Source organism: Macrosteles quadrilineatus, unplaced genomic scaffold, assembly GCF_028750875.1.
Source record: "Macrosteles quadrilineatus isolate MER2022 unplaced genomic scaffold, UCM_ALF_1.0 Scaffold_4__1_contigs__length_99947679, whole genome shotgun sequence".
Taxonomy (NCBI): domain Eukaryota; kingdom Metazoa; phylum Arthropoda; class Insecta; order Hemiptera; family Cicadellidae; genus Macrosteles; species Macrosteles quadrilineatus.
Window position 1 is genome coordinate 38619073 of NW_026542597.1, and position 22237 is coordinate 38641309.

General features: G+C 35.2%; 1 protein-coding gene across 1 annotated transcript in view; it reads left to right on the forward strand.

Annotated features, from left to right (window-relative positions):
- The window catches only part of LOC128993430 (cationic amino acid transporter 2), a 181531-nt gene extending 170926 nt beyond the window's left edge, over positions 1-10605 (forward strand). Inside the window, exons 11-14 of the mRNA XM_054417319.1 lie at positions 3581-3755; positions 4752-4990; positions 5912-6039; positions 6803-10605. Of these exons, the coding sequence (XP_054273294.1) occupies positions 3581-3755; positions 4752-4990; positions 5912-6039; positions 6803-7137 (877 nt within the window). The 3' untranslated portion in view covers positions 7138-10605. The remainder of the gene's footprint in view (positions 1-3580; positions 3756-4751; positions 4991-5911; positions 6040-6802) is intronic.
- Positions 10606-22237: the final 11632 nt, after the last annotated feature.

The following is a 22237-nucleotide window of genomic DNA, read 5'->3' on the forward strand; positions in this document are numbered from 1 at the left end:
TTCCAGTATGGAGCTAGTGTATTGTTTTATTTCGTAAGAATAAAAATGAATAAGGCAGTTGAGCAGAAAATTATGTACCATTTAAAACCTATGATCTTCAAGGTCATTTTATTATTGTGAGTAATTTTTACCTCCAAAGTTATTTAATATATTATTAAATATTTTATTAATATATTGCATTATATTAAATATATTAATATATTACAAACAATAATTATTGTTTGTGACCTGGAATCAATATGTTTATTGGTTATTACTTAACCACTTTAATCTACAAATTAATTGTCCGATGGTTTTAGAAATATGTGTAGGTTTCTAAAAGATAATTGCAAAAGAGACTTGAACAGTACTTTTGACTGTATTTATTGATTACACACTATGATTAGGTATTAATGATCATTTTTATGATAGGTTGGTTCATTTGTCCAAATTGTTATTCGGGCTATTGTAGTCCTGTGGTGGCCGTATAATGGATATGAGGGGTTCTACTGTACACATGTGTATTGAATTTTAGCCTCCTGATCACATTTAAATACTAAATAATTGGTGTAAATACCTGCATTTATGTGATCAATTTGTTGCTAAATAATTGCAACCAGTTTCGACTCACAAAGGAGTTATCGTCAGGCCAGTACAGATGTCTTCTTGCTTAATTCTAAGGTCGTCAATTCATAATAAATAAATACATTTAACACGCACACGTACACAAACATAGAAACGAACATTTAGGGTAAAAAACAAAGGATAATACTATAACGGTAACAGGACACGACGTGATCGGGCGGGGCTTATGTCTAGACTGCTGGTCAGGATCAGCATGAGTGATGACGTCGTGCCTGGATTTCCCGATCAGCTGATCCTCTCCGTACCAATGAACGCAATAGATTATACCGAAGAACTCAATACAATCAAACATATAGCTGTTTCCAATGGTTTCCAAAGCAACCTGATGGACAAACTGATTTCCAAGCATAAAAATAAAATAAAAACTGAAACTAAAGAAAAGAAAACCCATGTTTCTGCGAAGTATGGTTCATTCCTCAGCACTAAATTAAAAAATGTAATGAACAGCAATAAAATCAAAGTTTCGTTCAAACCTGATAATAAACTTGGTTCTTTATTAAAAAATCGTCCCCAGACACGTTCTGCAACCTTTGAGAAAACAGGAGTTAACCAAATCAATTGTAATGACTGCCCAAAATATTATATAGGCCAAACATCCCGTTCTTTCAATAAAAGGTTTAAAGAACATCTACCGAAAAGAACTACACATACCTCGACCTTCGCAGAATATCTGGTTTCTCACAACCACAATTACACTAATATTGATAATAAACATGAAAATCCTACACCTCTCAAATTACCGATTTAATAGAAACACCTTGGTAGAATTCAAAATCTATAGGTCCGTTAAATTTGACAGCCAAAACATCATCAACGACAAGATTTCATTTCAATCAAATTACATTTACGACACTGCAATAGAGATACTAGCGCAAGGGACAGTTGTGAATGAAGTTATCAGCTGATCGGGAAATCCAGGCACGACGTCATCACTCATGCTGATCCTGACCGGCAGTCTAGACATAACCCCCGCCCGATCACGTCGTGTCCCGTTACCGTTGTAGTATTATCCTTCGTTTTTAACCCTATATGTTCGTGTACGTGTGCGTGTTAAATGTTTTTATTTATTATGAATTGACGACCTTCGAATGAAGCAAGAAGACATCTGTACTGGCCTGACGATGACTCCTTTGTGAGTCGAAACCGGTTGCAATTATTTAGCAACACATTGATCATATAAATGCAAGTATTTACACCAATTATTTAGTACACATGTGGTCCAATTTTAACAAATGTTTGTGGGATATAATATATGTAATATATGTTTGAGGGGTACTAATTCATAGTATCTCCAGGCATTATTTGTTCTTTTTTTTGAAAATTTTATGTTAAATGGTGACTGATTTTTCCATAAAACTCCATAAAATACCTAATTTACAGAAAAATCTAATTTTTATAAAAACGACTCAAACAATTTAGATATCAATGCAGTATATTATGGTCCTTTTATTTCTAAACATAATGGTACAACAACCCTCAATGCTGTAAAAATTACAGTTCAAAAGTTACTGCAATTTCTTAAAGTTTTACCTATATGTAAAATACCATTGTCACTCCTACCTTTTACCCTTTATAAAGGTTTTTGAAAGAAATGAAATGTGTTTATTGTCCTTTGAAGTTTGTAAATTATTGACAATGTCATAAAACAGGTAATGTTATAGCATAGTCAGTTAATATACAAAATACATATATACAAAATACAAAATGAGACATGTAATAATTACATGAATTATTATGTTTTGATAAGCTAATGGAAGAAAGTATGTGTTAGTTTATTGATACCGTCATAACTAATTAAGAGATTCCATGTTGAGGGCCCTTAGATTACTATATTATTTATTATATGGCAATATGATGGTATAGTTTACCTCGTCAAGTAATCTTAATTTGTAGAGATCAGTTTATTGACCTACAAATTTGTTGTCCCTAATACCTCATGGTAAGGGTGAAAAAAAACACAAATAAGGCTACAATTATACTATGATGCTGGCATCCGCGGTGCTGGTGTCTGGGATGCTAACATTCCACTTATAGCAGAAAATGACCTGATTTGTGTTGGGATGCTAGCCTCTCAGACTAGTATTTTATTTCAAGGTTTTGCCAGTCGTTGATTAAGAAAAGAAAGAGTCGTGTAAAAAGAAAGTTTAATGTAGACCCTCTTTTAGCTGTCCGCCGTGTTAAAAGCCTGTATTTTACATTGTTTGATGCAATGGTGAAACAAGATTTTTTATTACTTTAGAATGTCACTGCCTCTTTCAAAGATCTTCTAGACTAAGGCTTCACCTATAGGCCCAAAGGTATACTAGACACAATAATAACTTCAGACGACACTATGTGCAGACAGTAGGGAATGAAGTACACTAGACAGCTGAAATGACTCACGTGGTCAAACTGTGAGCGTGCGCACATGTCGTAAGAGAGTGTTTCAGATGCTAGCAGCCCAGTATAATGCGCCTGCATTTGAACGAATGCCCCACTTCTGATTTTGGTCATCCCGGGAAACAAAAATCCTGGGATGCACAAAATCAAGTGTCCGGTGGCTTTTTTAGCATCCGACGCTGGCATCCCTAGTCTAATCGCCCCTATTTGATTTAATGCCACACTAACCTCCCACATGCCAGCATCCTAGTATAATCGTAGCCTAACTGTCACACGAACACAAATAAATAAACGAATACATTACAAGTATAATACTGTTGAGGCAGTCTACTACTGGCGCCGGGACCGTCCGCATCGTGTGGTAGGTTAAGAGAACCATTTACGCTAGGCGCGCACCGATCTCGTACATTTTTACTACTTTCCACTTCCAGATAAAATCCAACTACTTTATATCACTTAAGTACATTTTCTAATTCAGCCAGAATAGTACGGGATTTTTCATGATATAAAGGATGAAACAGGGTTTTCTTAGATCTGTATTCTTAGTTGTATGCGTAAACAATGTTTTATTTGCCAGTTCCCCTGACTCAGACGACACGTTCCCTGGAGAGGAGTCGGAAGAGGTGTCAATGAGGGATGACCAGTTCTTGGTGGCTGACCGCAGTGAGAACAAGTTCTACGGCACTGTGAGGGGTGGCAGCACACCTGCAGGGGCCGGACCAAGCTTGGGCAACATTGGGCGTCGGCTGCAGGTCAGTTGGTGTTTTTGCTTCTCAGGAGTGGTGATGAAAATAGTTTTACCTACGGTTAGTTACCATTAAAAGATGATGATTAGTTTTTGTTTTAGAATACCTATAGTTCCTATTTTATTTTTACTAGGTAAACAATGCTACCGATTTCACACTCAACCAGCCACAAGAGAGGATCCAAGTTCTAAATAATATTGAGTACAAAGTAACTTACTTGCTTAGACTTGTCTTAAAATAAAATAGTGAGGTTAAATTTAAAAACACCCCTGCTGTAGGAAACCTGCAGATTAAGCAGATTTATTCCCTATTTAAATTGTGTTAGGTTTAACAAGTACTTATAGGTTTGCTGCTACAGACAAGGAAAAATTGTGTTTTTTTATGTTAAACGTATAGTTTAGCTAATATGAAATCAATTTGCAAATCTGAACACAATCCATCCATAAACAAGCAATCTATACAAATTTACTTTTTCTCTGTAAGAATAATATAACATTTCTAACGTTCAGTTTTTTTTTTTAATTTATCGCTAACCAATCATACACAATAATACTTCAGTATGGAAAAGTATTTTTTTTAAAGCTCTACACGATGGCTGTAATGAAAATTCCTAAAAATGTGAAAATAACCAATTTTTGGAAAATAAGACTCATTTAGCAGCCAAAATTTTAGCAAACTATTCTAAAAGTACTACAGAGTACTATTCTAAGCAATGATATCAGTGCACTAAATACTGAAGTCAACAAACACAGCAGACTGCATGTATTGTATGTGACTTGTTAGTTTGTAGCTGAAAGGAAAACTGTCGAGTGGGTGAATTAGGTTTCCGAACCATTTAAAGACTAAACTGGTTGTATTTAATCCTGAGAAATCTACTGTAAACTTAATTATTAAATGATATTAAAAGTTTTTGGTTTCAGGACCTGAGCTACCGTTTATTTATCTTGATTTCTACCTCCTAACTATGTCTAGTATAAGTTACATAGTCAATTTTGCCCACAGGCAGCGACCTACTTGTGTCCAGCCATCTTCCCCTGGGTGGACACAGGTCCAGCCACTGAAGAGTCGGGTATGTTTGTCATGAAGATGGTCGGTCTCCTCTACATCCTCATCTTCATCTTCGACCTCACCATCGTGCTGGGGATGGGTTCTGACTCCAGCATTGTCACATACATCATCCTCATCTTGTTGGCTGCCATCATCGCTGTACTGCTAGTCATCTCTAGGAAACCACAAAACAGGTGTGTTTAGTAGAAAAGGAAGATTGAGAAGGTGCTTATTCCATTTTACATTACATTTGTACAAATCTATCAAAATATGCATATCCCTAGTTGCAAAGTGTTGCTTTGTAATGTGACAGGGTCAATCTTAAAAGAAATGTTTAAAATAACGTTTTTAGTTTTGTTTTCAACAAAAAGTTATTTGTACTTTTTTCTGCAGATATGTATCAGTTGGTTGTACTAAAACTAAAAGCTATAAACATAAACTATATTACTCAGTAAAAAGTGTAGGTGTACCTTTGTTAGTATGAGAAAGGTTTAAGATTAAATTTCACAGACTGATGATTTATGTTTAATGATGATACCTGCATGACGTGTGGTATTCTTATTTCTAAGAACAAATTAACAATTATGTAGGTTTACCTTATGGTGTGGATTTCGCCACAAGTGTGGCATCATTAGGAGCAGAGTTTTGCAATTATATCACTTACACCACTAAAAGCAAAAAAATGCTATGCTATTTATGAACTCATTCGCCTATTGGGTCTGATTATTGGAATGTCCAATCGAAATCGATCACCACTTGCCATCTTTTTTGTATATTTAATATTTACCGTCTTGTGAGTAACAGTAGAAGCATAAATATATGTTTTAAGTGTCATAAGACGTTTCTTTTATTTACATTCTGTAAATTTAATAACACGTACAATGCTAATCAAGAAGTTATTTATTTACATTACCGGTTATCGGACGATTTACGGCACAGGCGTAGAAATAGTGGTTTAAGTGATGATATTACAAAACTCTGTTCCTGAAACCACTTGAGTGGCAAAATGTACATCGGGCTTCACATCAACATTCATCAAGAACACGGCAGTCATGAGGTAAACCTATATGATTAATGACAATTGCAAAGTTCAACTATTATTTTCTTTTTCATAGAAAAACGCTGATGTTTATGACTCCTGGGCTTCCATTTGTTCCTGCTATTGCTATCATGGTCAACATATATCTGATCTTCAAGCTTTCGATACTAACACTAGTTCGCTTTACAGTTTGGATGGTTATAGGTTAGTATGATGTTAATAGTTAAAACACCATGAAGTTGAGGCATTGTATTTCCATGTATAAACTTTAGTTGGTTTTAAAATAAGCTCTTTTTGGCTATTTTTATTCAAAATGTTATCAAAGATACCATACAGCGAAAGTTAGAGGTTTCAAAGAGAGACGGACTTAAACCTATGTAGTAGTTTAGGTTTGAGAAACTTGACTAATCATTTTAAATTTATTTATAACACATTTGCAACAGGTCTTCATTGGTTTACATGTTACCCAGCCTTGCTGCTGCCGGTTTAGGTTGTACAATCAAGACTTTACCTGAATGAAACCAACTCTGCGTAAACTATTCTGAAAATAGTTTTTAGCGGATCCATAAAAATGATAAATCCATCAGGATTATGTTAAATACGTGTGCTCCCACTATCTCCGCGTTCCGCCACCTCGGAACCCAAATCTGTCCCGCCACCTCCGAATTCTTGAGTGACCCTTATAATCCCGTCACTGCCTGCGTTGTTAACTGTCATTGCATCCACGGCTGCGAAGCCCCGTGGATGGAAGATTTAATGAAAATTTAACCCGTGGGTTAGGTTAGGTTAATTTAGGTTAAGTTAGGTTAGGTTAGGTTTGGACGGAAAGTCTTAACGCAGGAAGTAACCGAGGATTATAGGGGTCACTCTGAAATTCGGAGGTAGCGGTACACGGAGGTGGCGGGATGCGGAGATAGCGGGAGGTAACCGTTAAATATACAACTTAAAACTGAGAATTGATTTACAGGTTTTGGTGTCTACTTTTACTACGGCATCAAACACAGTACACTTGAGGACGAGGATGATTCCCAGAACATAGAGTTGTCGGTGACGACGGAGGTGCCGCAACATCACACAGCTCCTCCTCAGCCTTCTCCCGATCCCTATGTCCAGTCTTGGGACCCAGCCCCCGCATTCAACCTCCCTCCTGGCACACTACCTGCCCCCGCTGCCCCCTCCAGTACAAAACCTTCCCCTGCTGCCTCCGCTCCAGCCCCTGCCTCTACAGGTTCCTCTCTCAATGTACAAGCTCGCAATCCACTGTTCGTCTCCACGTCGCAGTTCCCCAAATGGGACGACTAAGTTGCCTGGTTTGTTACACAAATGTTCTAGTTTAGTTGTTAGCTGGAGGAAGACGATTTGCCAGTTTCTCAGATAAACATGGAAATGTTACTGTCAGTTAACGTCAGTTTATGGTGTAGGTTAGTTTTCAGAATGTTTCAGAAGTAGATTGTAGAAAATTTTGTTTAACAGTTTACAGGAGTATGTAGATTGTGTATATTTGAAATTGTACAAATTTTATTTTTGTTTTTCCATACTGGATCTTTTTCTCTCTCAGTTCAAAAACATTTTCCAATAATAGGTAGCACTACAGAAACATTGTGTTGCAATGTCATTTGTAGACAAATTGTTTCTGTTTGTCTTAGAAACTGGACATATGTAGCCACTGGCTGCACAAGACTGACTTCTACAAGGTCTTAGGGTTACAGGTCAAACCAACTAAGATTAAGTGCGTTTTAGAGATCAAAGTAAAAATCAATAATCCAACTTAATTTGGGTGGTAATCTTTGTCTATATGTACACTACTAGGAAATAGACATTCTATTTTCTGGTTAATCTAAAAAAGTTAAGTATGCTGATGTAAACCTGGTATTCTGTTTTCAACAAACTGTAAGGTTAACTCATTGTAGCTATGTCCCCAATAACTATCATATAGTATGAATAAATATACAACAGTCGTAATACAATCCAAGAGGGACTCACTCAACTGTGTTTCCTTTGAGTTGAAAAGCTTGATACATCTGGTCTACTTCAGTATCCAGAGTTGAACACCTTATCTTAGTTGGCTTGCTCAGTATCACAGCAACTCCACTAGAAACACTTTGAGGACCAGACTTAATTTGTTGAACCTGTGTACATACTGTAAATACACTGGAAGTAACATGTTAACTTAAAATCGAGTTATAATTGTTACATTGAATATGTAAATACACAAACCTCGTTTCTTGTTGTTTGTTAATTCCCTGTTGACATAGCTATTAAAACTGTTAAGGTTATAACAAAAAGTTTCACTGGATTGTGAAATTATTCTATAAAGTATGTTAATGGGTTGAAAGTAACCAGCACAAATGCCAGTAGTCCAAAAGTTATGAAATGGTTACTAGAAATAGAAAATCAATGTTTTTCTGTTTGGTTAGACAGTACAACACTGTAACAATTCCAAAGAATCTATGATATATTTGATATATCTTGGTAATTTACAACATTTATACTGTGAAAAAGTAAACAAAAACGATATTGATTCTAAAATTTGACTTTTGAATGGGATTCAATGAAGTTTTAATTGAAGTTAAATAAGTGGATGGAAATTACATTCTATTTCAGCACTTACTTTGTATATAATGTTTTAATTTTTTAAACCTAAGAAAAGCAATCTCTGATGGTCCTCAAAGTGTTGGTCTTCACACTTTTAATTCATGACACACATGTTTAAGTAGTTGTATTAGTTACATATATAAATAAAATATGTACATTTAACTTCAGCTCTTGATGTGATACAGAAAACAACCCCGAGAGAAAATAAAGTATTTATTTTCAACTAAGTTCGTTGACTTCATATAAGTGCTGTTTAACACTCAGCAACAGGTTTTGTATTTTTTAAGTTTAATTAATAATTTTTAGGCTACTGAATTAGGTATTTTGTTTGCAGCAGTTTTTGATATATCACTCTAATTTAATTTGGACAGATTTAATCTGAACTGTTGTCTAAATCGAAATAAATCCAAACCATTAAGTTTAATTGAAAAATAAATGGATGCAATTTGAAGCCACAAGTTATTGGATGCAAAATTAGTATACTACAGAATTGTGTTTTATGTTAAAAGGGATACTGCAATAAACATCATTGTATACCAAACAGCGCTAGACAAACGGTGTGTAACTTGTTCCCTTATCTAAATTAGGGAAAAGGTAAATCGTTTGTGCGAGTCCAAAGCAATCAGATTCAAACAAACATGAAGGAGTTTTCTGTATTCTTTTTAGTCAAAATGGTTTAAATTTTAACATAAGTGGTCTTAAAATACTGATTATTGAATATATATTTTACCAAACTTTATCTTGTAGGCAAATTAAACAATATTTATTTTGTCAATGGAAAGTGTTATATTTTTAGTTAAAATAGTTTTCTTGGATTGCCTTACTGAAAACAAATATCAATATTAGGTTAGCTACTGAAGATGAAATATACAAACCTTAAGTAGTAATTAATTTTCATACAAACAGAACATAAGCTAAAATTATTTGATAGGCTATAGTTTTCTTGTCTTTGGATTTTACTGCTTTATAAAGAATTGATGCAGAAGAAGGTGTACTTATGTGGTCGTAAAAACTTGAAAGCTTATAATGTACACTGAAGTTGCCAGTTACTATGTAACCTAATCATATGTAACCTAGCTTGATGGTATGTCAGCTGAATTTCATAACCCAGCACACTCAACACCTGAAAAAAAATTTATGCTATAGTATATATTATTTTGTATCGAAATGTATAGAGTAATAGTTTTATTAAATAACCAAACAATATTTTTGACATAGTGGATAAACTTAAAAACTCTATATTTTTTTTAGTTTAAACCAGCAAGTTCTGTGGTCAAATTTTAGGATGGTGGTATACTTTTGAATAGACTCAAAGTGTCAAATGTTCCCTTCAATAATTATAACTGTCTCAATGATTAAGGTGTGATCGTTAATCTGTCAAGTTGTTTTTTCCTTACATTTTTACTCTTTAAATAGGATTTTTGTAATCTCAAACTCAATTCACAAAACAAGGGCACTGGTTCATTTTGAATAGTGAATTTAGTTGGGCTCAGTAGCTTAAACAGACACCCATCTGTAAGTTTCTAGTAAAACGTGACTCAAACCAAAAAGTGAAAGTAATTGTTCTTTATAAATTGAATATGGTAGTTTCATAGTATCAGATTAGATCATTATGATGTAAAACTCACTGAAACATATCTTACAGCCTTGAGTTAAATAAGCTATGACATGTTTAGCACTTTAGTAAAATGTTTATAAAGTAAATTAATATCGTGAAATATATAAAAGTATCTCCCCCTCTTCTTCATTGTTGTATTTTAAAAGCGATATAATGGAAACATTTTTGTTAGTTTTCAGGAGGTCTTAAACTTTGACCTCAAATAAAAATGTTTTACTTTAAATTTTATCGCTGAAAACAGGCAAAAGAGATCAGGGTAGAGGAGTAATCAGGAAGTCAATACAAAAAACCATTATGTACTTCATAAGTCTTAGTTTCATTTATACTGGTACTGCAATTTCATGAGATTATTTAATTTGGTTGTGGTATTGAAAATTAAATTTAGGCCTAGCCTAAATAAAAGGAATATGAGGAAAATTAAATAGCAGGGTTTGCCAGTTATAAATAAAATGTATATGTTTTAAGAGTGTATAACGGGGCTGAAATATAGTTTTGGGTCTTATACATATTTAGATCAGAAAGTTGAATAATCTAAATTGGTAAATCAGCTTTTATGAGACCAGTGGTTGCAGGCGTGGGTGTCCATCTGACTTTCCTATAGGGGTGGCCGGGGTTAGGGGTATGGAATATAATCCAGTAAAAAGTGTGGTCTTAGGGGGGTTTAACCCAAATCCACGAGGTGTTCTTATGAGTGGCTTATCCCAACTCTGCGAGGTGGTTTTGGGGGGGGGGCTCTTTCCAACTCCACAAGGTAGTCTTAGAGCGGGCTTATCACAACTCCGCAAGGTGGTCACTTCGGATCCCTCGCAGCACATGTACAACTCTGCGCGTTGTTAAAAAAAGTTTGTGAGAAAGAGTGACTGAATTTATATGTTCTGAAGTCAAACATACCTAATAACCTAACCTAACCTAACTCAGTGCTATAATTTGTAAAAATTCAAAAGAATCAAGAATATTTATTGTCATTGAAACACAAAAATACAGTGCATTGACAATCGTCACAACTTAGATCTAAAACATGAAATATACAATTATGTCATGTGAAATACATATACAAATATACATACGGTACACATCAGTTATATATATAACATTTTTTTATAGATAATCAAACTATTTACACTAGGCCTACTAATTTTTTTGCATGGAATAACAAGAATGATACTGAAATTTAATTTAAAAATTTAAATAAAGACAAGAACATATTTTATTTCATTTTATAACCTAACCTGTCACATGAATAAAGTAGCTATGAGCAAAGAAAAGTGTAACATTACTTTTGGAACACACGGTACTTATATAGAATATTTGATATTAAACACTTCATATTTCATCCGAGAGCATAACGAGGTAGCGTACATATTAGATGTGACCACCGTGAGGAGTTGGACTGGACCCTTTAGGGCCATAAAACATTTCTTCTGCTCAAATTTGACCACCGTGCAGAGTTGGGCTATCCCCCTTAGAGGTACTTTAGGAAAAATGATTACAATTTCAATCCATGCTTTGTCAATTTATGTTGCATTGTTTTAAATTTGAATACTTACTAGTGCAGCCACTGACATAGTGTGAATTGTTTTAACTCCACATTCTGAGAAAATATTGTTTATTTTTTACAGAACTTCAAAACAAAATCCATAATTTTTTTCAGATGACCAGTACCCGATAGAAAAACTGGTTTCCCCGGTCGTAATTCATAGTCCTAGGGGTCTGCGGGTCCGGGATATTAATATTTTTGGGTCTGGTCGCACCAATGGTTGGCACGAGGGATCTGTACAAGCAAAAAATGATGAGCGGGCCATGGATCGAGTCAAACCAAACCGAGTGCGATCCAAAGTTCCGCGATCCTAGCGAGCGTTTACGAAGATGCGTGATCATGGGAAACAATGATGCCCCATAACCCCGGAAGATGTTTTTTATCATGCCGTGACCACGGAAGATGTTTTCGATCTTCCTGTGACCACGGAATATGTTCTTGATTTTGCTGCAACTAGGAAGGTTATGAATATACGGTAAGTCCACGGATGACGGCGGTCTAAAACAGGGTTTCCCAGTGCAAGTTCAAACTCCCTCCATAGTTCCCGTTTTAATAAATTTACGCAAACTACCCAGAATTCTCAGTCTGGATGGTTACCCTAGTAGGGTCTCAAGGGGGGGGGGGGTCTCAAGCTTCTTCTTGCCCATATGGATGGATGCCCATGGTTGCTAACTCTTACTTATTAACTTATTAAACATTAGGTACTTTAACAAAGCAATGATGTAGTATTTGTCAATCAATGTAGGGCTTAGTTCATGAACATGGCATAACCGGAGGGAGAATCGTAAAAGCATAAAGAACTGATTTTGTTCCAATTCTTGAATAATGAAAAAATATGTTAACCATAAGGATAAAAACTCATATGTTCACTTACTAAATTTATTTGTACATGTATGTTATTTTGAATTATGTGGAATAATTCTACTGACCTCAAAGATGTATTAGCAATAAATATAATTTTAATTAGGTGCATTTTTATATATATTTAATTAATAATATAGGAAAACATGAAAACATTAGTCTAAGGTTAAAAATATTCTGTTGCTTTTTAATACCGTACATTAAAATGTATTATTATTAAACATTTTTAATTTTAACTTGTACAATTTCTGTGCCAGCATAACTCTTTGATTTTTATTAATTTTGATATCTATAATTCCATTACACAGTATTACACTGGAATATAATATTTAAATATAACTTGACATGAGTTTTAAGATTGTTAAACTAGGCACATAAAATGTGATATGTTATGGTAATCAAAGTATTTTAAATATTTCTTGAATTTAAGAAAATTGATTTTTTTATGCTTAGTATGATATGATATTATAAATAGCTTTTAGGCAGATTAAGTTAAGTTGTTTTAAAGCTTTCTAAATGTAATTTCCATATCCATCACTGTACATAAGATACATACATAGAGGCCTACCGTATATATAATGTACATGTATTCAAATATACAAAGCACCGAGTATTCTAGTCGTAAGTCTCGATTACCTTTGAAATGTGATTGTTAACATTGTTAATTTTATTTATGAACTTGTTGCCGATATTTGAGTGTGAGTCGCAGTGCTTTGTGCTGCTCGTGTAAGATTATTAATTTTCATAATGATCTCTTTTAAAGTCTGTGATTGTCCTTAACATTTAGTGAATGCCTAGAATTTGTTAAGTGTTTCGATCGGATTGAGATATATTGTGTTGTTTAACACAGTTCTTAAGAACTGTTTACTGTTTGTCTATTGTCTTTCATTCCTGTAAATATATTCCAGTTGATTTTCTTGTTATTTAAGATTATTTGAATTTAATAAATCTGTCTATTACAGCATAATCTATTTATAGTTGAATGTTGTATTTATTACAGTGATCTTATGTCTGTGACTAGTGCAAGTTACTTGTTTTTATTTGCAAATACAGACCAGAATTTGAAAATATAAAACTGAGTGTTGTGGCATTTTACCTTATGAAAGTAGATTGTAAGTCATCAGTATTGGAAATAGTTATTTGTGCAACTAGTGAGCAATTGCACTTTGCACTCGAGCTGCACATTATATTTTTCCTACAGTTACCTAACAATGTACATGTTCTCTCACTGATTTGAGAAAGCGAAGTGGCCAATTCGCTCATCAGTGAGACAATGTTAACATTGTCTCACTATAATTACTTTGTCTCACTCCAGATTTGCAACGTGAAGGCACGAAATAGTGAGCGCGTAACATGCAGGCAACGTCGTATGCGCGGGAAATACGTTGGCAGCACTGGCTGTAAATCAGCTGGTCAGCTGTTGTACTGTTGTATTTGTCACTTCACATTAAATGTTATATTAAAAGTTCACTTCTGTGTAAAACTAGGTTATGTTTCTTCACCAATTTATTTGTTTTATGGTAACTGTAGGAAAAGTATAATGTGCAACTCGAGTGCAAAGTACAATTGTCTCACTCGAGAAACCATTCCTGACTCGCCTACGGCTCGTGAGTAAGGATTTCTCTCAAGTGAGTCAATTGCTCACTTTTCTCACTAGTTGCACGAATAACTATTTCCTACAGTTACCATAAAACAAATAAATTGGTAAAGAAACGTGACATGTTTTTTACACAGAAGTGAACTTTTAATATTACATTTAATGATACAACAGTACAACCAGCTGACCAGCTGATTTACAACCAGTGCTACCAATGTATTTCGCGCGCATAAGACCTTGTCTGCATGCTACGCGCTCACTATTTCGTGCCTTCATGTTGCAAATCTGGAGTGAGTGAGACAAAGTAATTTAGAGTGATGAGAGAATTGGTCACTTTGCTTTCTCAAATCAGTGAGAGAACATGTACATTGTTAGGTAACTGTAGGAAAAGGTATTTTAAAAACAGGGAGCTGGATTGGGGTTGGTTAAGAAACAACCTTTTCAAAACTTTGGCAGATTGTGACCACTCCGACCCTCCCAACTCAATGAATCCCTTCTTTTTGCTGCTGTAAGGAATATCAATCGAACAGAAGCAGTGCATAGTTAATTTGGAATTTATGCATAATTAATAAGTTGACCCCATGAACATAGAGTAATTTATACAGACTGTCCCAAAAGTCCCGGACCGGTTTTATATTTTTTTAAACGACAACAGATAAATCAATAAGATTTTGCACATCAACACCACACTTAAAAATCTACTTTTTTAAGGAACTATCAATTTTCTGTCATATCATGGGGACGTCCCACGAGGAGTCAGAAGGAAATCTTAAATAGGAGCATAGGTCAATCAATATGCACATCAGTTTAAAGGGCTTAGCTAGCAGAGTTCAATGCCGGAAACCGCGCCTCAAAAGGATCACCCGTTACAAATTGGCAGCCATTCAAAGATTTCTTGAACCTGCCATTTTGAATCTTTGAACGACTGCCATTTTTTACTCAGGCGTTCTTTTGAGCTTGAATTTACGGCATTGTAATCTACCTTTAATTTGATGTGCATATCGACCTATGCTTACACTAAAAATTTGTTTCCGATTCCTAGGGCTGTGCCCCCAAATGCAAATTAAATGAATCTTTGAACCACTGTCATTCTTGACTTGGTTGTCCGTTTGAGTTCAAATTTGCAGCATTATATTCTGCTAGTAAAGACCTATAATTTGATGTGCATGTCAACCTATAATTCTATTTAAGATTTCCTTCCGACTCCTTGCGGGACGTCCCCATGATGTGACAGAAAATTTATATTTCCATAAAAAAGTAGTTTTTTAGGTGTGGTGTTGATGTACCAAATCTTATTGATTTATCTGTTGTCGTTTAGAAAATATTAAACCGGTCCGGGACTTTTGGGACAGTCTGTATATCATTAGAAACAAGATTTTTGCCTGAAAACAATGATGCAAAAGTTTTTCTGCTGCCACAAAAACTGAATAAACTAGGATTGTTTGAATTTTATTTTATTGTTGTATCAGGAACGTTGATCTGCACATCAATATTTATGTTCTAAAATCAAAGTTAATAGCCCAAGTCACATTTATTGATTGATTGTAAGCCATTTTTAAGTAAATATTACCCTCACAATCCACACTTAGACAGGTAAAGATGATAATTTAAGTAGGCTATGTGAAATATTTGATTAAAATAAAATTAAGATGAATGAAGCCGGACCGCCGAACTGGCTGTTCGCCGGCCCATCAGGTAGCTGGGCATTGTATAGGGTGAGTCAGTGAAACGGGCGATTTTTCAGAGGGTATAAAAAAAGGTCAAACTTCATAACACCAATTTATTGATACATAGTAAATGAGTGGAAGTTTGTGTAAAAACAACAACAAAAGCTTCAGGTATTAAAAATAACATCAGAAAGATGGGGGCCTTCAACCTGGATGCATGGTTGGAGTCTGGACTGAAAATTCTCGGAAACTAACTCGTAATGTTGTAAGCGGGATTGCTTGAATTTCATCATGAATTTGTTGTTTTAGTGTTTCAATAGTGGCAGGACGAGTTTCAAAAACTTTTGCCTAAATGGAGATTGTCACACGTTCTTGGCAAAACAGCCGGACCAGCCCCTGCTACTCCTCCACAAATAATTGATGTCAAATAATTATTGAGGTAATTGATGGCTGTAAACTATGAAGTTTAATCACCTTAATGTTACTGGCAGCATCTCTTGTGGATAGATAAAGTTTCTGTTATTGGTGTAATATCCTTGTATTTTAACTCTTATCTTTAAGAAAAGCTTGTTGAATGTAGTCACGGACATACGGAAATAATTAAAACATTTATGTTGGTCATTCCTGGGCTGATAAATAAAGTATAACATGCTCCATGAAGCTGCGTTTGTTCTAGAATGGATGAACCCAAATACTCTGGCGGTATTCCCTCTTTCTTCTGTGGTGGAGCAAACACAGCACGGCCAATGTTTAAGGTATTGACAGCACCTTTTCAAAGGCACGACTACACGACTGATTCAGAGTTCATTGCACTCTATTTATTGTGGCCGGCTTCGGTAAAATAGTTTTCGCTGGACAGTGTGTTCTGACATTCAACCTCTGGCGATTTTGCCGGAACCTGCGTCTGGCAATTTTGCCAGTAAGTGTGTCCCTGCTGGCCTAACCAACCCTCTACTAGCCATTATGTTTCATCTATGACTAAACTTTTTTTAAATGTATATATTACAAATTGACACTGTTCTAACCTAACCCGAATACAAGCATTTTTGAAATTATTATTTACTATGAAGTTTTCATAGTTTTCATGAAATAAGCCCTCTGGTTTGAGCAAACCCCAGCTACTTTGTTAATGATAACATACCCCCCCCCCTCAGAGAGCTTAATCTCATGCTTTTATGAGCAAAATCTAATTACTGATTGTGGATGTTTTAACTAAATTTATTTAAAAACTAGAGGAAGAATATGGTTGTAATTTTAGGAATAGATAATTTTGGAGAAAACAAATGTATTGGTGGACTAGTATCACCGGGAACTTTGAATGTTGCTGAAGAAACTAATAGATATGGTAACTAAAAGTCTTTGGACTGGACTTGGAGTTTAAGTTCAGAGTATTACAAGAGCAGAAATAGATTTGTATTCCAAGTAAATTAATTACAACTGTAGGTTTTTTATTAGCATAAAACAATTACCATGCTAAATCCCAATTTGTTCTTTAGATGTTAGTTTATAATACTTTTTGATTAAATAACAAGAAAAATTTTTAAACATAAAAAAAGCTGGACGAAACATACATTGAAAGTTTAAGCTCTTCTGCTTAGGATGATAATCCTTCTAATATTATAAGTGAGAAAGTATACATGTATAGATGGATGTTAGTGACAAGTAAACGTGAAAAAATGCTAAAATTTCATTTTTTTATTGTTTAGGGGCAGTGGTAGAACATTATGACTATGGTAGATGTGCATATACATACACCTATAGCATACCGTAAATTAAAAGAATCAAATTTTCTTAAACCGTGTCCTCTCCCATTCCAAACGCAAAGCACGAGTACAACTTCAATAAGCATTTTATACTCATACGCCAACCTCGAACGAAGGACGGGTACTCTGCTAGTATAAATTTAAAATAGAAAACATTATTTACACAGACATTATTTACAATTTAAAAAAGTACTGAAATGACAACAACAAAAAATGACAGACGCTCAATCACTCAGTCAGAAATAACCCAAGCGCCACAGTCCTAAGATGTAACAGGCGAAGCCATATCTGCTCGAAGTACAACTTTTTGAGAAGCAGGAGTGCAAAAGCTAAAAAATTGTTGTCACAAGCCATTTTGAAACTAATATGATTTTGTTTATATATCATATATTTATCTGCTGCCAATAATGTCGAGGCTCATATGGTCTCGATGGTCATAGTCGAACAGCGGGTTTCAATGACTACAGGGAGAAAAATTTGGTGCAAATAGCCACGCAAAATTAAGCATAAAAGTGTATCTTATTATTTTTTTAGTTGCATACTTGACATTACAGATTTGTTATTATTTTAGCCAACAAATGTCTATGGTCTGTTATAAAAATGTTTTTAGTAAATAATAACATGTTTCTGTTTACGATATTGTTTTGATGACTAAACCCAAATAACCACAACCGAGCAAGTTTCTATAATAAGTTTCTACTAACATTAGATGACAAAGTGCCTGCAGAGACTTTCCTGTCTTGCTGTCATATAGTATTAACATAGCCTTATTTCCTGCGGATTTAATGTCAAATTGTTGAGTTTTATCTAAGGAAAACATGTTTGCAGCCTCTTAGTTATTTATAATTCATTAGTTTTCCTATGATTTAACCAACACTTGCCCTTTCTGAGGTCAAAGATCCTCAAAAGCATGTAAAAACAAAATGTGTTTACAAATGGAACTAGGGACTACCTCTGGCAAGGCTTGAATTTCAAGAATACCATACATGGGGCTTGTAGACAACCAATCTTTTGATATGACTCCTGTTAGTTATAGTTATCTTATATCCAATTCACAATTGATACTATCATAAACTCAGTTCAGTTGATAACTGAATTGATAATTGACAAAGCTGTAAAAGCACTTGTAATAGCCCTAGCAGACTTGAGCTATAAAGTTAGCCTCTCTTAGTTTATGATCTTACAAGTATTACTACAGTTCCTTGAACTGAATGTTCTAAGTCTATAGTTATACAGCATCACTATTGTAACAACTCAAGCAGTTGGTATTCAACTATTGGTACAGAGTGTGGATGTGGTCGTGAGTACAGTGTGCAGTTTCAGTGTGGGATCGACTTTTACTTATGCCTGAGAATAAAATTGATCAGTTTTTTACACCTCCACACCGAAGTGGAAAAAGGCATTTTAAACCTTACACATCCCCGAACAGTGCAGAGGACAACGAGCAAGGTGCAGAGATGGCCGGAGGTAAGGTTGGAGGGTTTTATGGGTAAGATAGGATTATGTCTAAGGTATACTGGATCTAGAAAGTCGTTCAAGGAGAAACAATCTTATATTCCACGGGCTGGAGTGGAGAGGAAAAAGAGTTGATTATAAAGAGGTAGTAGGACGATTTTGTAAAGAAGTGCTAAAAGACGGAGGTAAGACTTTTATCAACCGGGCGCATCCGATTGGCAAAGATGGAAAATTGTTAATAGCTCATTTACCGTATGATGCCAATATATCGACTACATTATGCACGCCAAAAACCTAAGGGGAACAGGATATGCTGTACACCGTGACTACCCATTGGAGATACGGACGAAGCGAGCCAAAAGCCTAAGGGGAACAGGATATGCTGTACACCGTGACTACCCATTGGAGATACGGACGAAGCGAGCCAAAAACCTAAGGGGAACAGGATATGCTGTACACCGTGACTACCCATTGGAGATACGGACGAAGCAAGCCAAAACCCTAAGGGGAACAGGATATGCTGTACACCATGACTATACCCATTGGAGATACGGACGAAGCGAGCCAAAAGCCTAAGGGGAACAGGATATGCTGTACACCGTGACTACCCATTGGAGATACGGACGAAGCGATCTACCTGGCAGCTGTTAGAACCAAAATGGAGAGAGTGGCTGGTAATAACTTAAAGTATGAAGTAAAGTATGAAGTATGAATGGCTTATGAATGATAGGTAACTGTACAGTTTTTAGGGTGTCAGGGGTTAAGAACTTAAACCACCCCCATATTAGTTGTAGTACCTATCTTTTATTACATGGGTTTATTTATTTAGTTTCGCTCAAGAGGTTAGCAGCCTCTTTTAACCTTGCATTTGCCTGATTACATACTATTAAGGCCTGTGCATAGATGGTATCATAGCAAGCAAGGGTAAGCCGGTTCAGAACAAGGGTGAACTGTACAATACAACATTGAGGTAATAAAACCAATTACAATATTAAAATTGCAATATTTATTACAAATAACAAAAGTTATCATACATTATTACTTGTTCAAATTGACTTGAATATTCTTTGGTACTTAGTTTCATGACAAGTGATGTCAACTTAAAAATTAATACTGATGTAATCTTACCATACGATAACTAATCTACTACATACATTATAATATTATGTGAAAGTTTGTGTGTTTGTTTGAAGTTCAATCACGCATTATCTACTGGCCGGATTGGGCTGAAATTTGCCATTATGATAGTTCATATTCCCGATTAACATAACCCTATCGTTATCTCAAAAGTCCTTTCGGGCTCCGCCCCAGTGGCTCTGGAATTTTCCATGTTAGCCTTATGAGTATTCATATTTAAAAAGAATTCAAGAATTTCGACAGCTGTTTCAACCAGACAACTTGGTTCTATGATTTTCATTAGCATTAAAAAGTTATAAGGTTTACCAACAGGGTGCAACACTATTAATTTTTACTTTCTCCTCCTAAGTACATAATATATGGAGAAAGTATTGTTTTCGTCAAAATTTATTAGTTTTGAGTGGATATCCCTTTTGGGTCGCTTTTTCTCCCTATAATAGTATATGGAGAAGGTTTCATCAACATTTTAGAGTTTGAGTTTTGTGTGGATATATCCGTTTTGGCTCCCCCTGAACCCCTGATAATACCATACGTCTGTGTTTCAAAGTAGTGAAAACTTCTATAGGCAATGTATCACTAATTAGATCTATGAAAGACATAAAATAGAAAGTTGTTATAAACATGAGAGAAGATTGGGTTATTCATTCTAAAGATAAATTAATAATTGGGTTTTTTTCTACATTATGCTACTACTTCAACGTTTTATAGACTATAATACATAACATTACTGCCATATAAATACTAGAGGCAAAACTTTAACATGAAATAATATTCAGAAAATTATTGGTGTTTTACTGTTTATGTACATTTGTACAATCGTTCTATGACACTTACTATTACTGGTAATATACAAGAGCTACCTAATTTTCTACAGCTCTCTGTAGAAAATAGGGTCTCCGATAATCCGTCGTAACCAAGCGAGCAGTACAAATGTCTGACACTAATAATGTGTGTTCTTTAAAGTTATCTAGCTTTTAATTATTTTAATTTCTAGCAATAATTAGTCTGATTGTAAATCCAGAAACGATGTGAGAGAAACTGAATGTTTCTACCAAGTACGAATCACGTTAATTTATAAGATTTCTGTGGTCTCTAAGGTATCACCCTATCTCTTTGCCAGTTGAAAGACCATTGAATGTAGGAAAAGGATTGGACCTATAAAGAAATGGAGCAAACATCAGAGATAATAAACATTTGCATGGTGATATCTGTCAAATTTGATGTTATGGAATTTTTGCATGATGATTTTCTTTATCATCATTTTTTACTACTAAGAAGAGATTAAATGCATATGGGATAAAAGTGGCTAGAGCAGTAGTAAGTTAAGAAAACATCGTGTCAAAATTCAACTAGCTTGCTTGGCCACGACAGTGGCTCAATAGGGATCTTAATTTATGAGCACCCCTTATATAGAAAAATTATTTCATATTCTTCTACAGTACTATTTAATAACAAAATTTACTCACTCGAAGTAAAACACTCATCTATATAGTCAGCTTGTTTTGTGAAAATTGAAATATATTAGTCTGATGTGTTAGACAACGTACTAGTAGTAGTAGTGCTGCCTCCCAGTCTGATAGGGATTTCTTCAGTTGATCACTCCGGTCGTCCTCACCGTGTGACTCTAAAACCCTGTCCTGGGACTCTGCTGTAGTGATCCAAGATCACAAGAAGTAGTCTGATGTGTCAGAAAACGTACTAGTAGTACTGCCTCACAGTCTGATAGTGATTTCTTCAGTTGATCACTCCGGTCGTCCTCACCGTGTGACTCTAAAACCCTGTCCTGCGACTCTGCTGTAGTGATCCAAGATCACAAGAAGTAGTCTGATGTGTCAGAAAACGTACTATTAGTGCTGCCTCACAGTCTGATGGTGATTTCTTCAGTTGATCACTCCGGTCGTCCTCACTGTGTGACTCTAAAACCCTGTCCTGGGACTCTGCTGTAATTATCCAAGATCACAAGAAGTAGTCTGATGTGTCAGACAACGTACTAGTAGTGCTGCCTCCCAGTCTGATGGTGATTTCTTCAGTTGATCACTCCGGTCGTCCTCACTGTGTGACTCTCACACCCTGTCCTGGGACTCTGCTGTAATGATCCAAGATCACAAGAAGTAGTCTGATGTGTCAGACAACGTACTAGTAGTGCTGCCTCACAGTCTGATAGTGATTTCT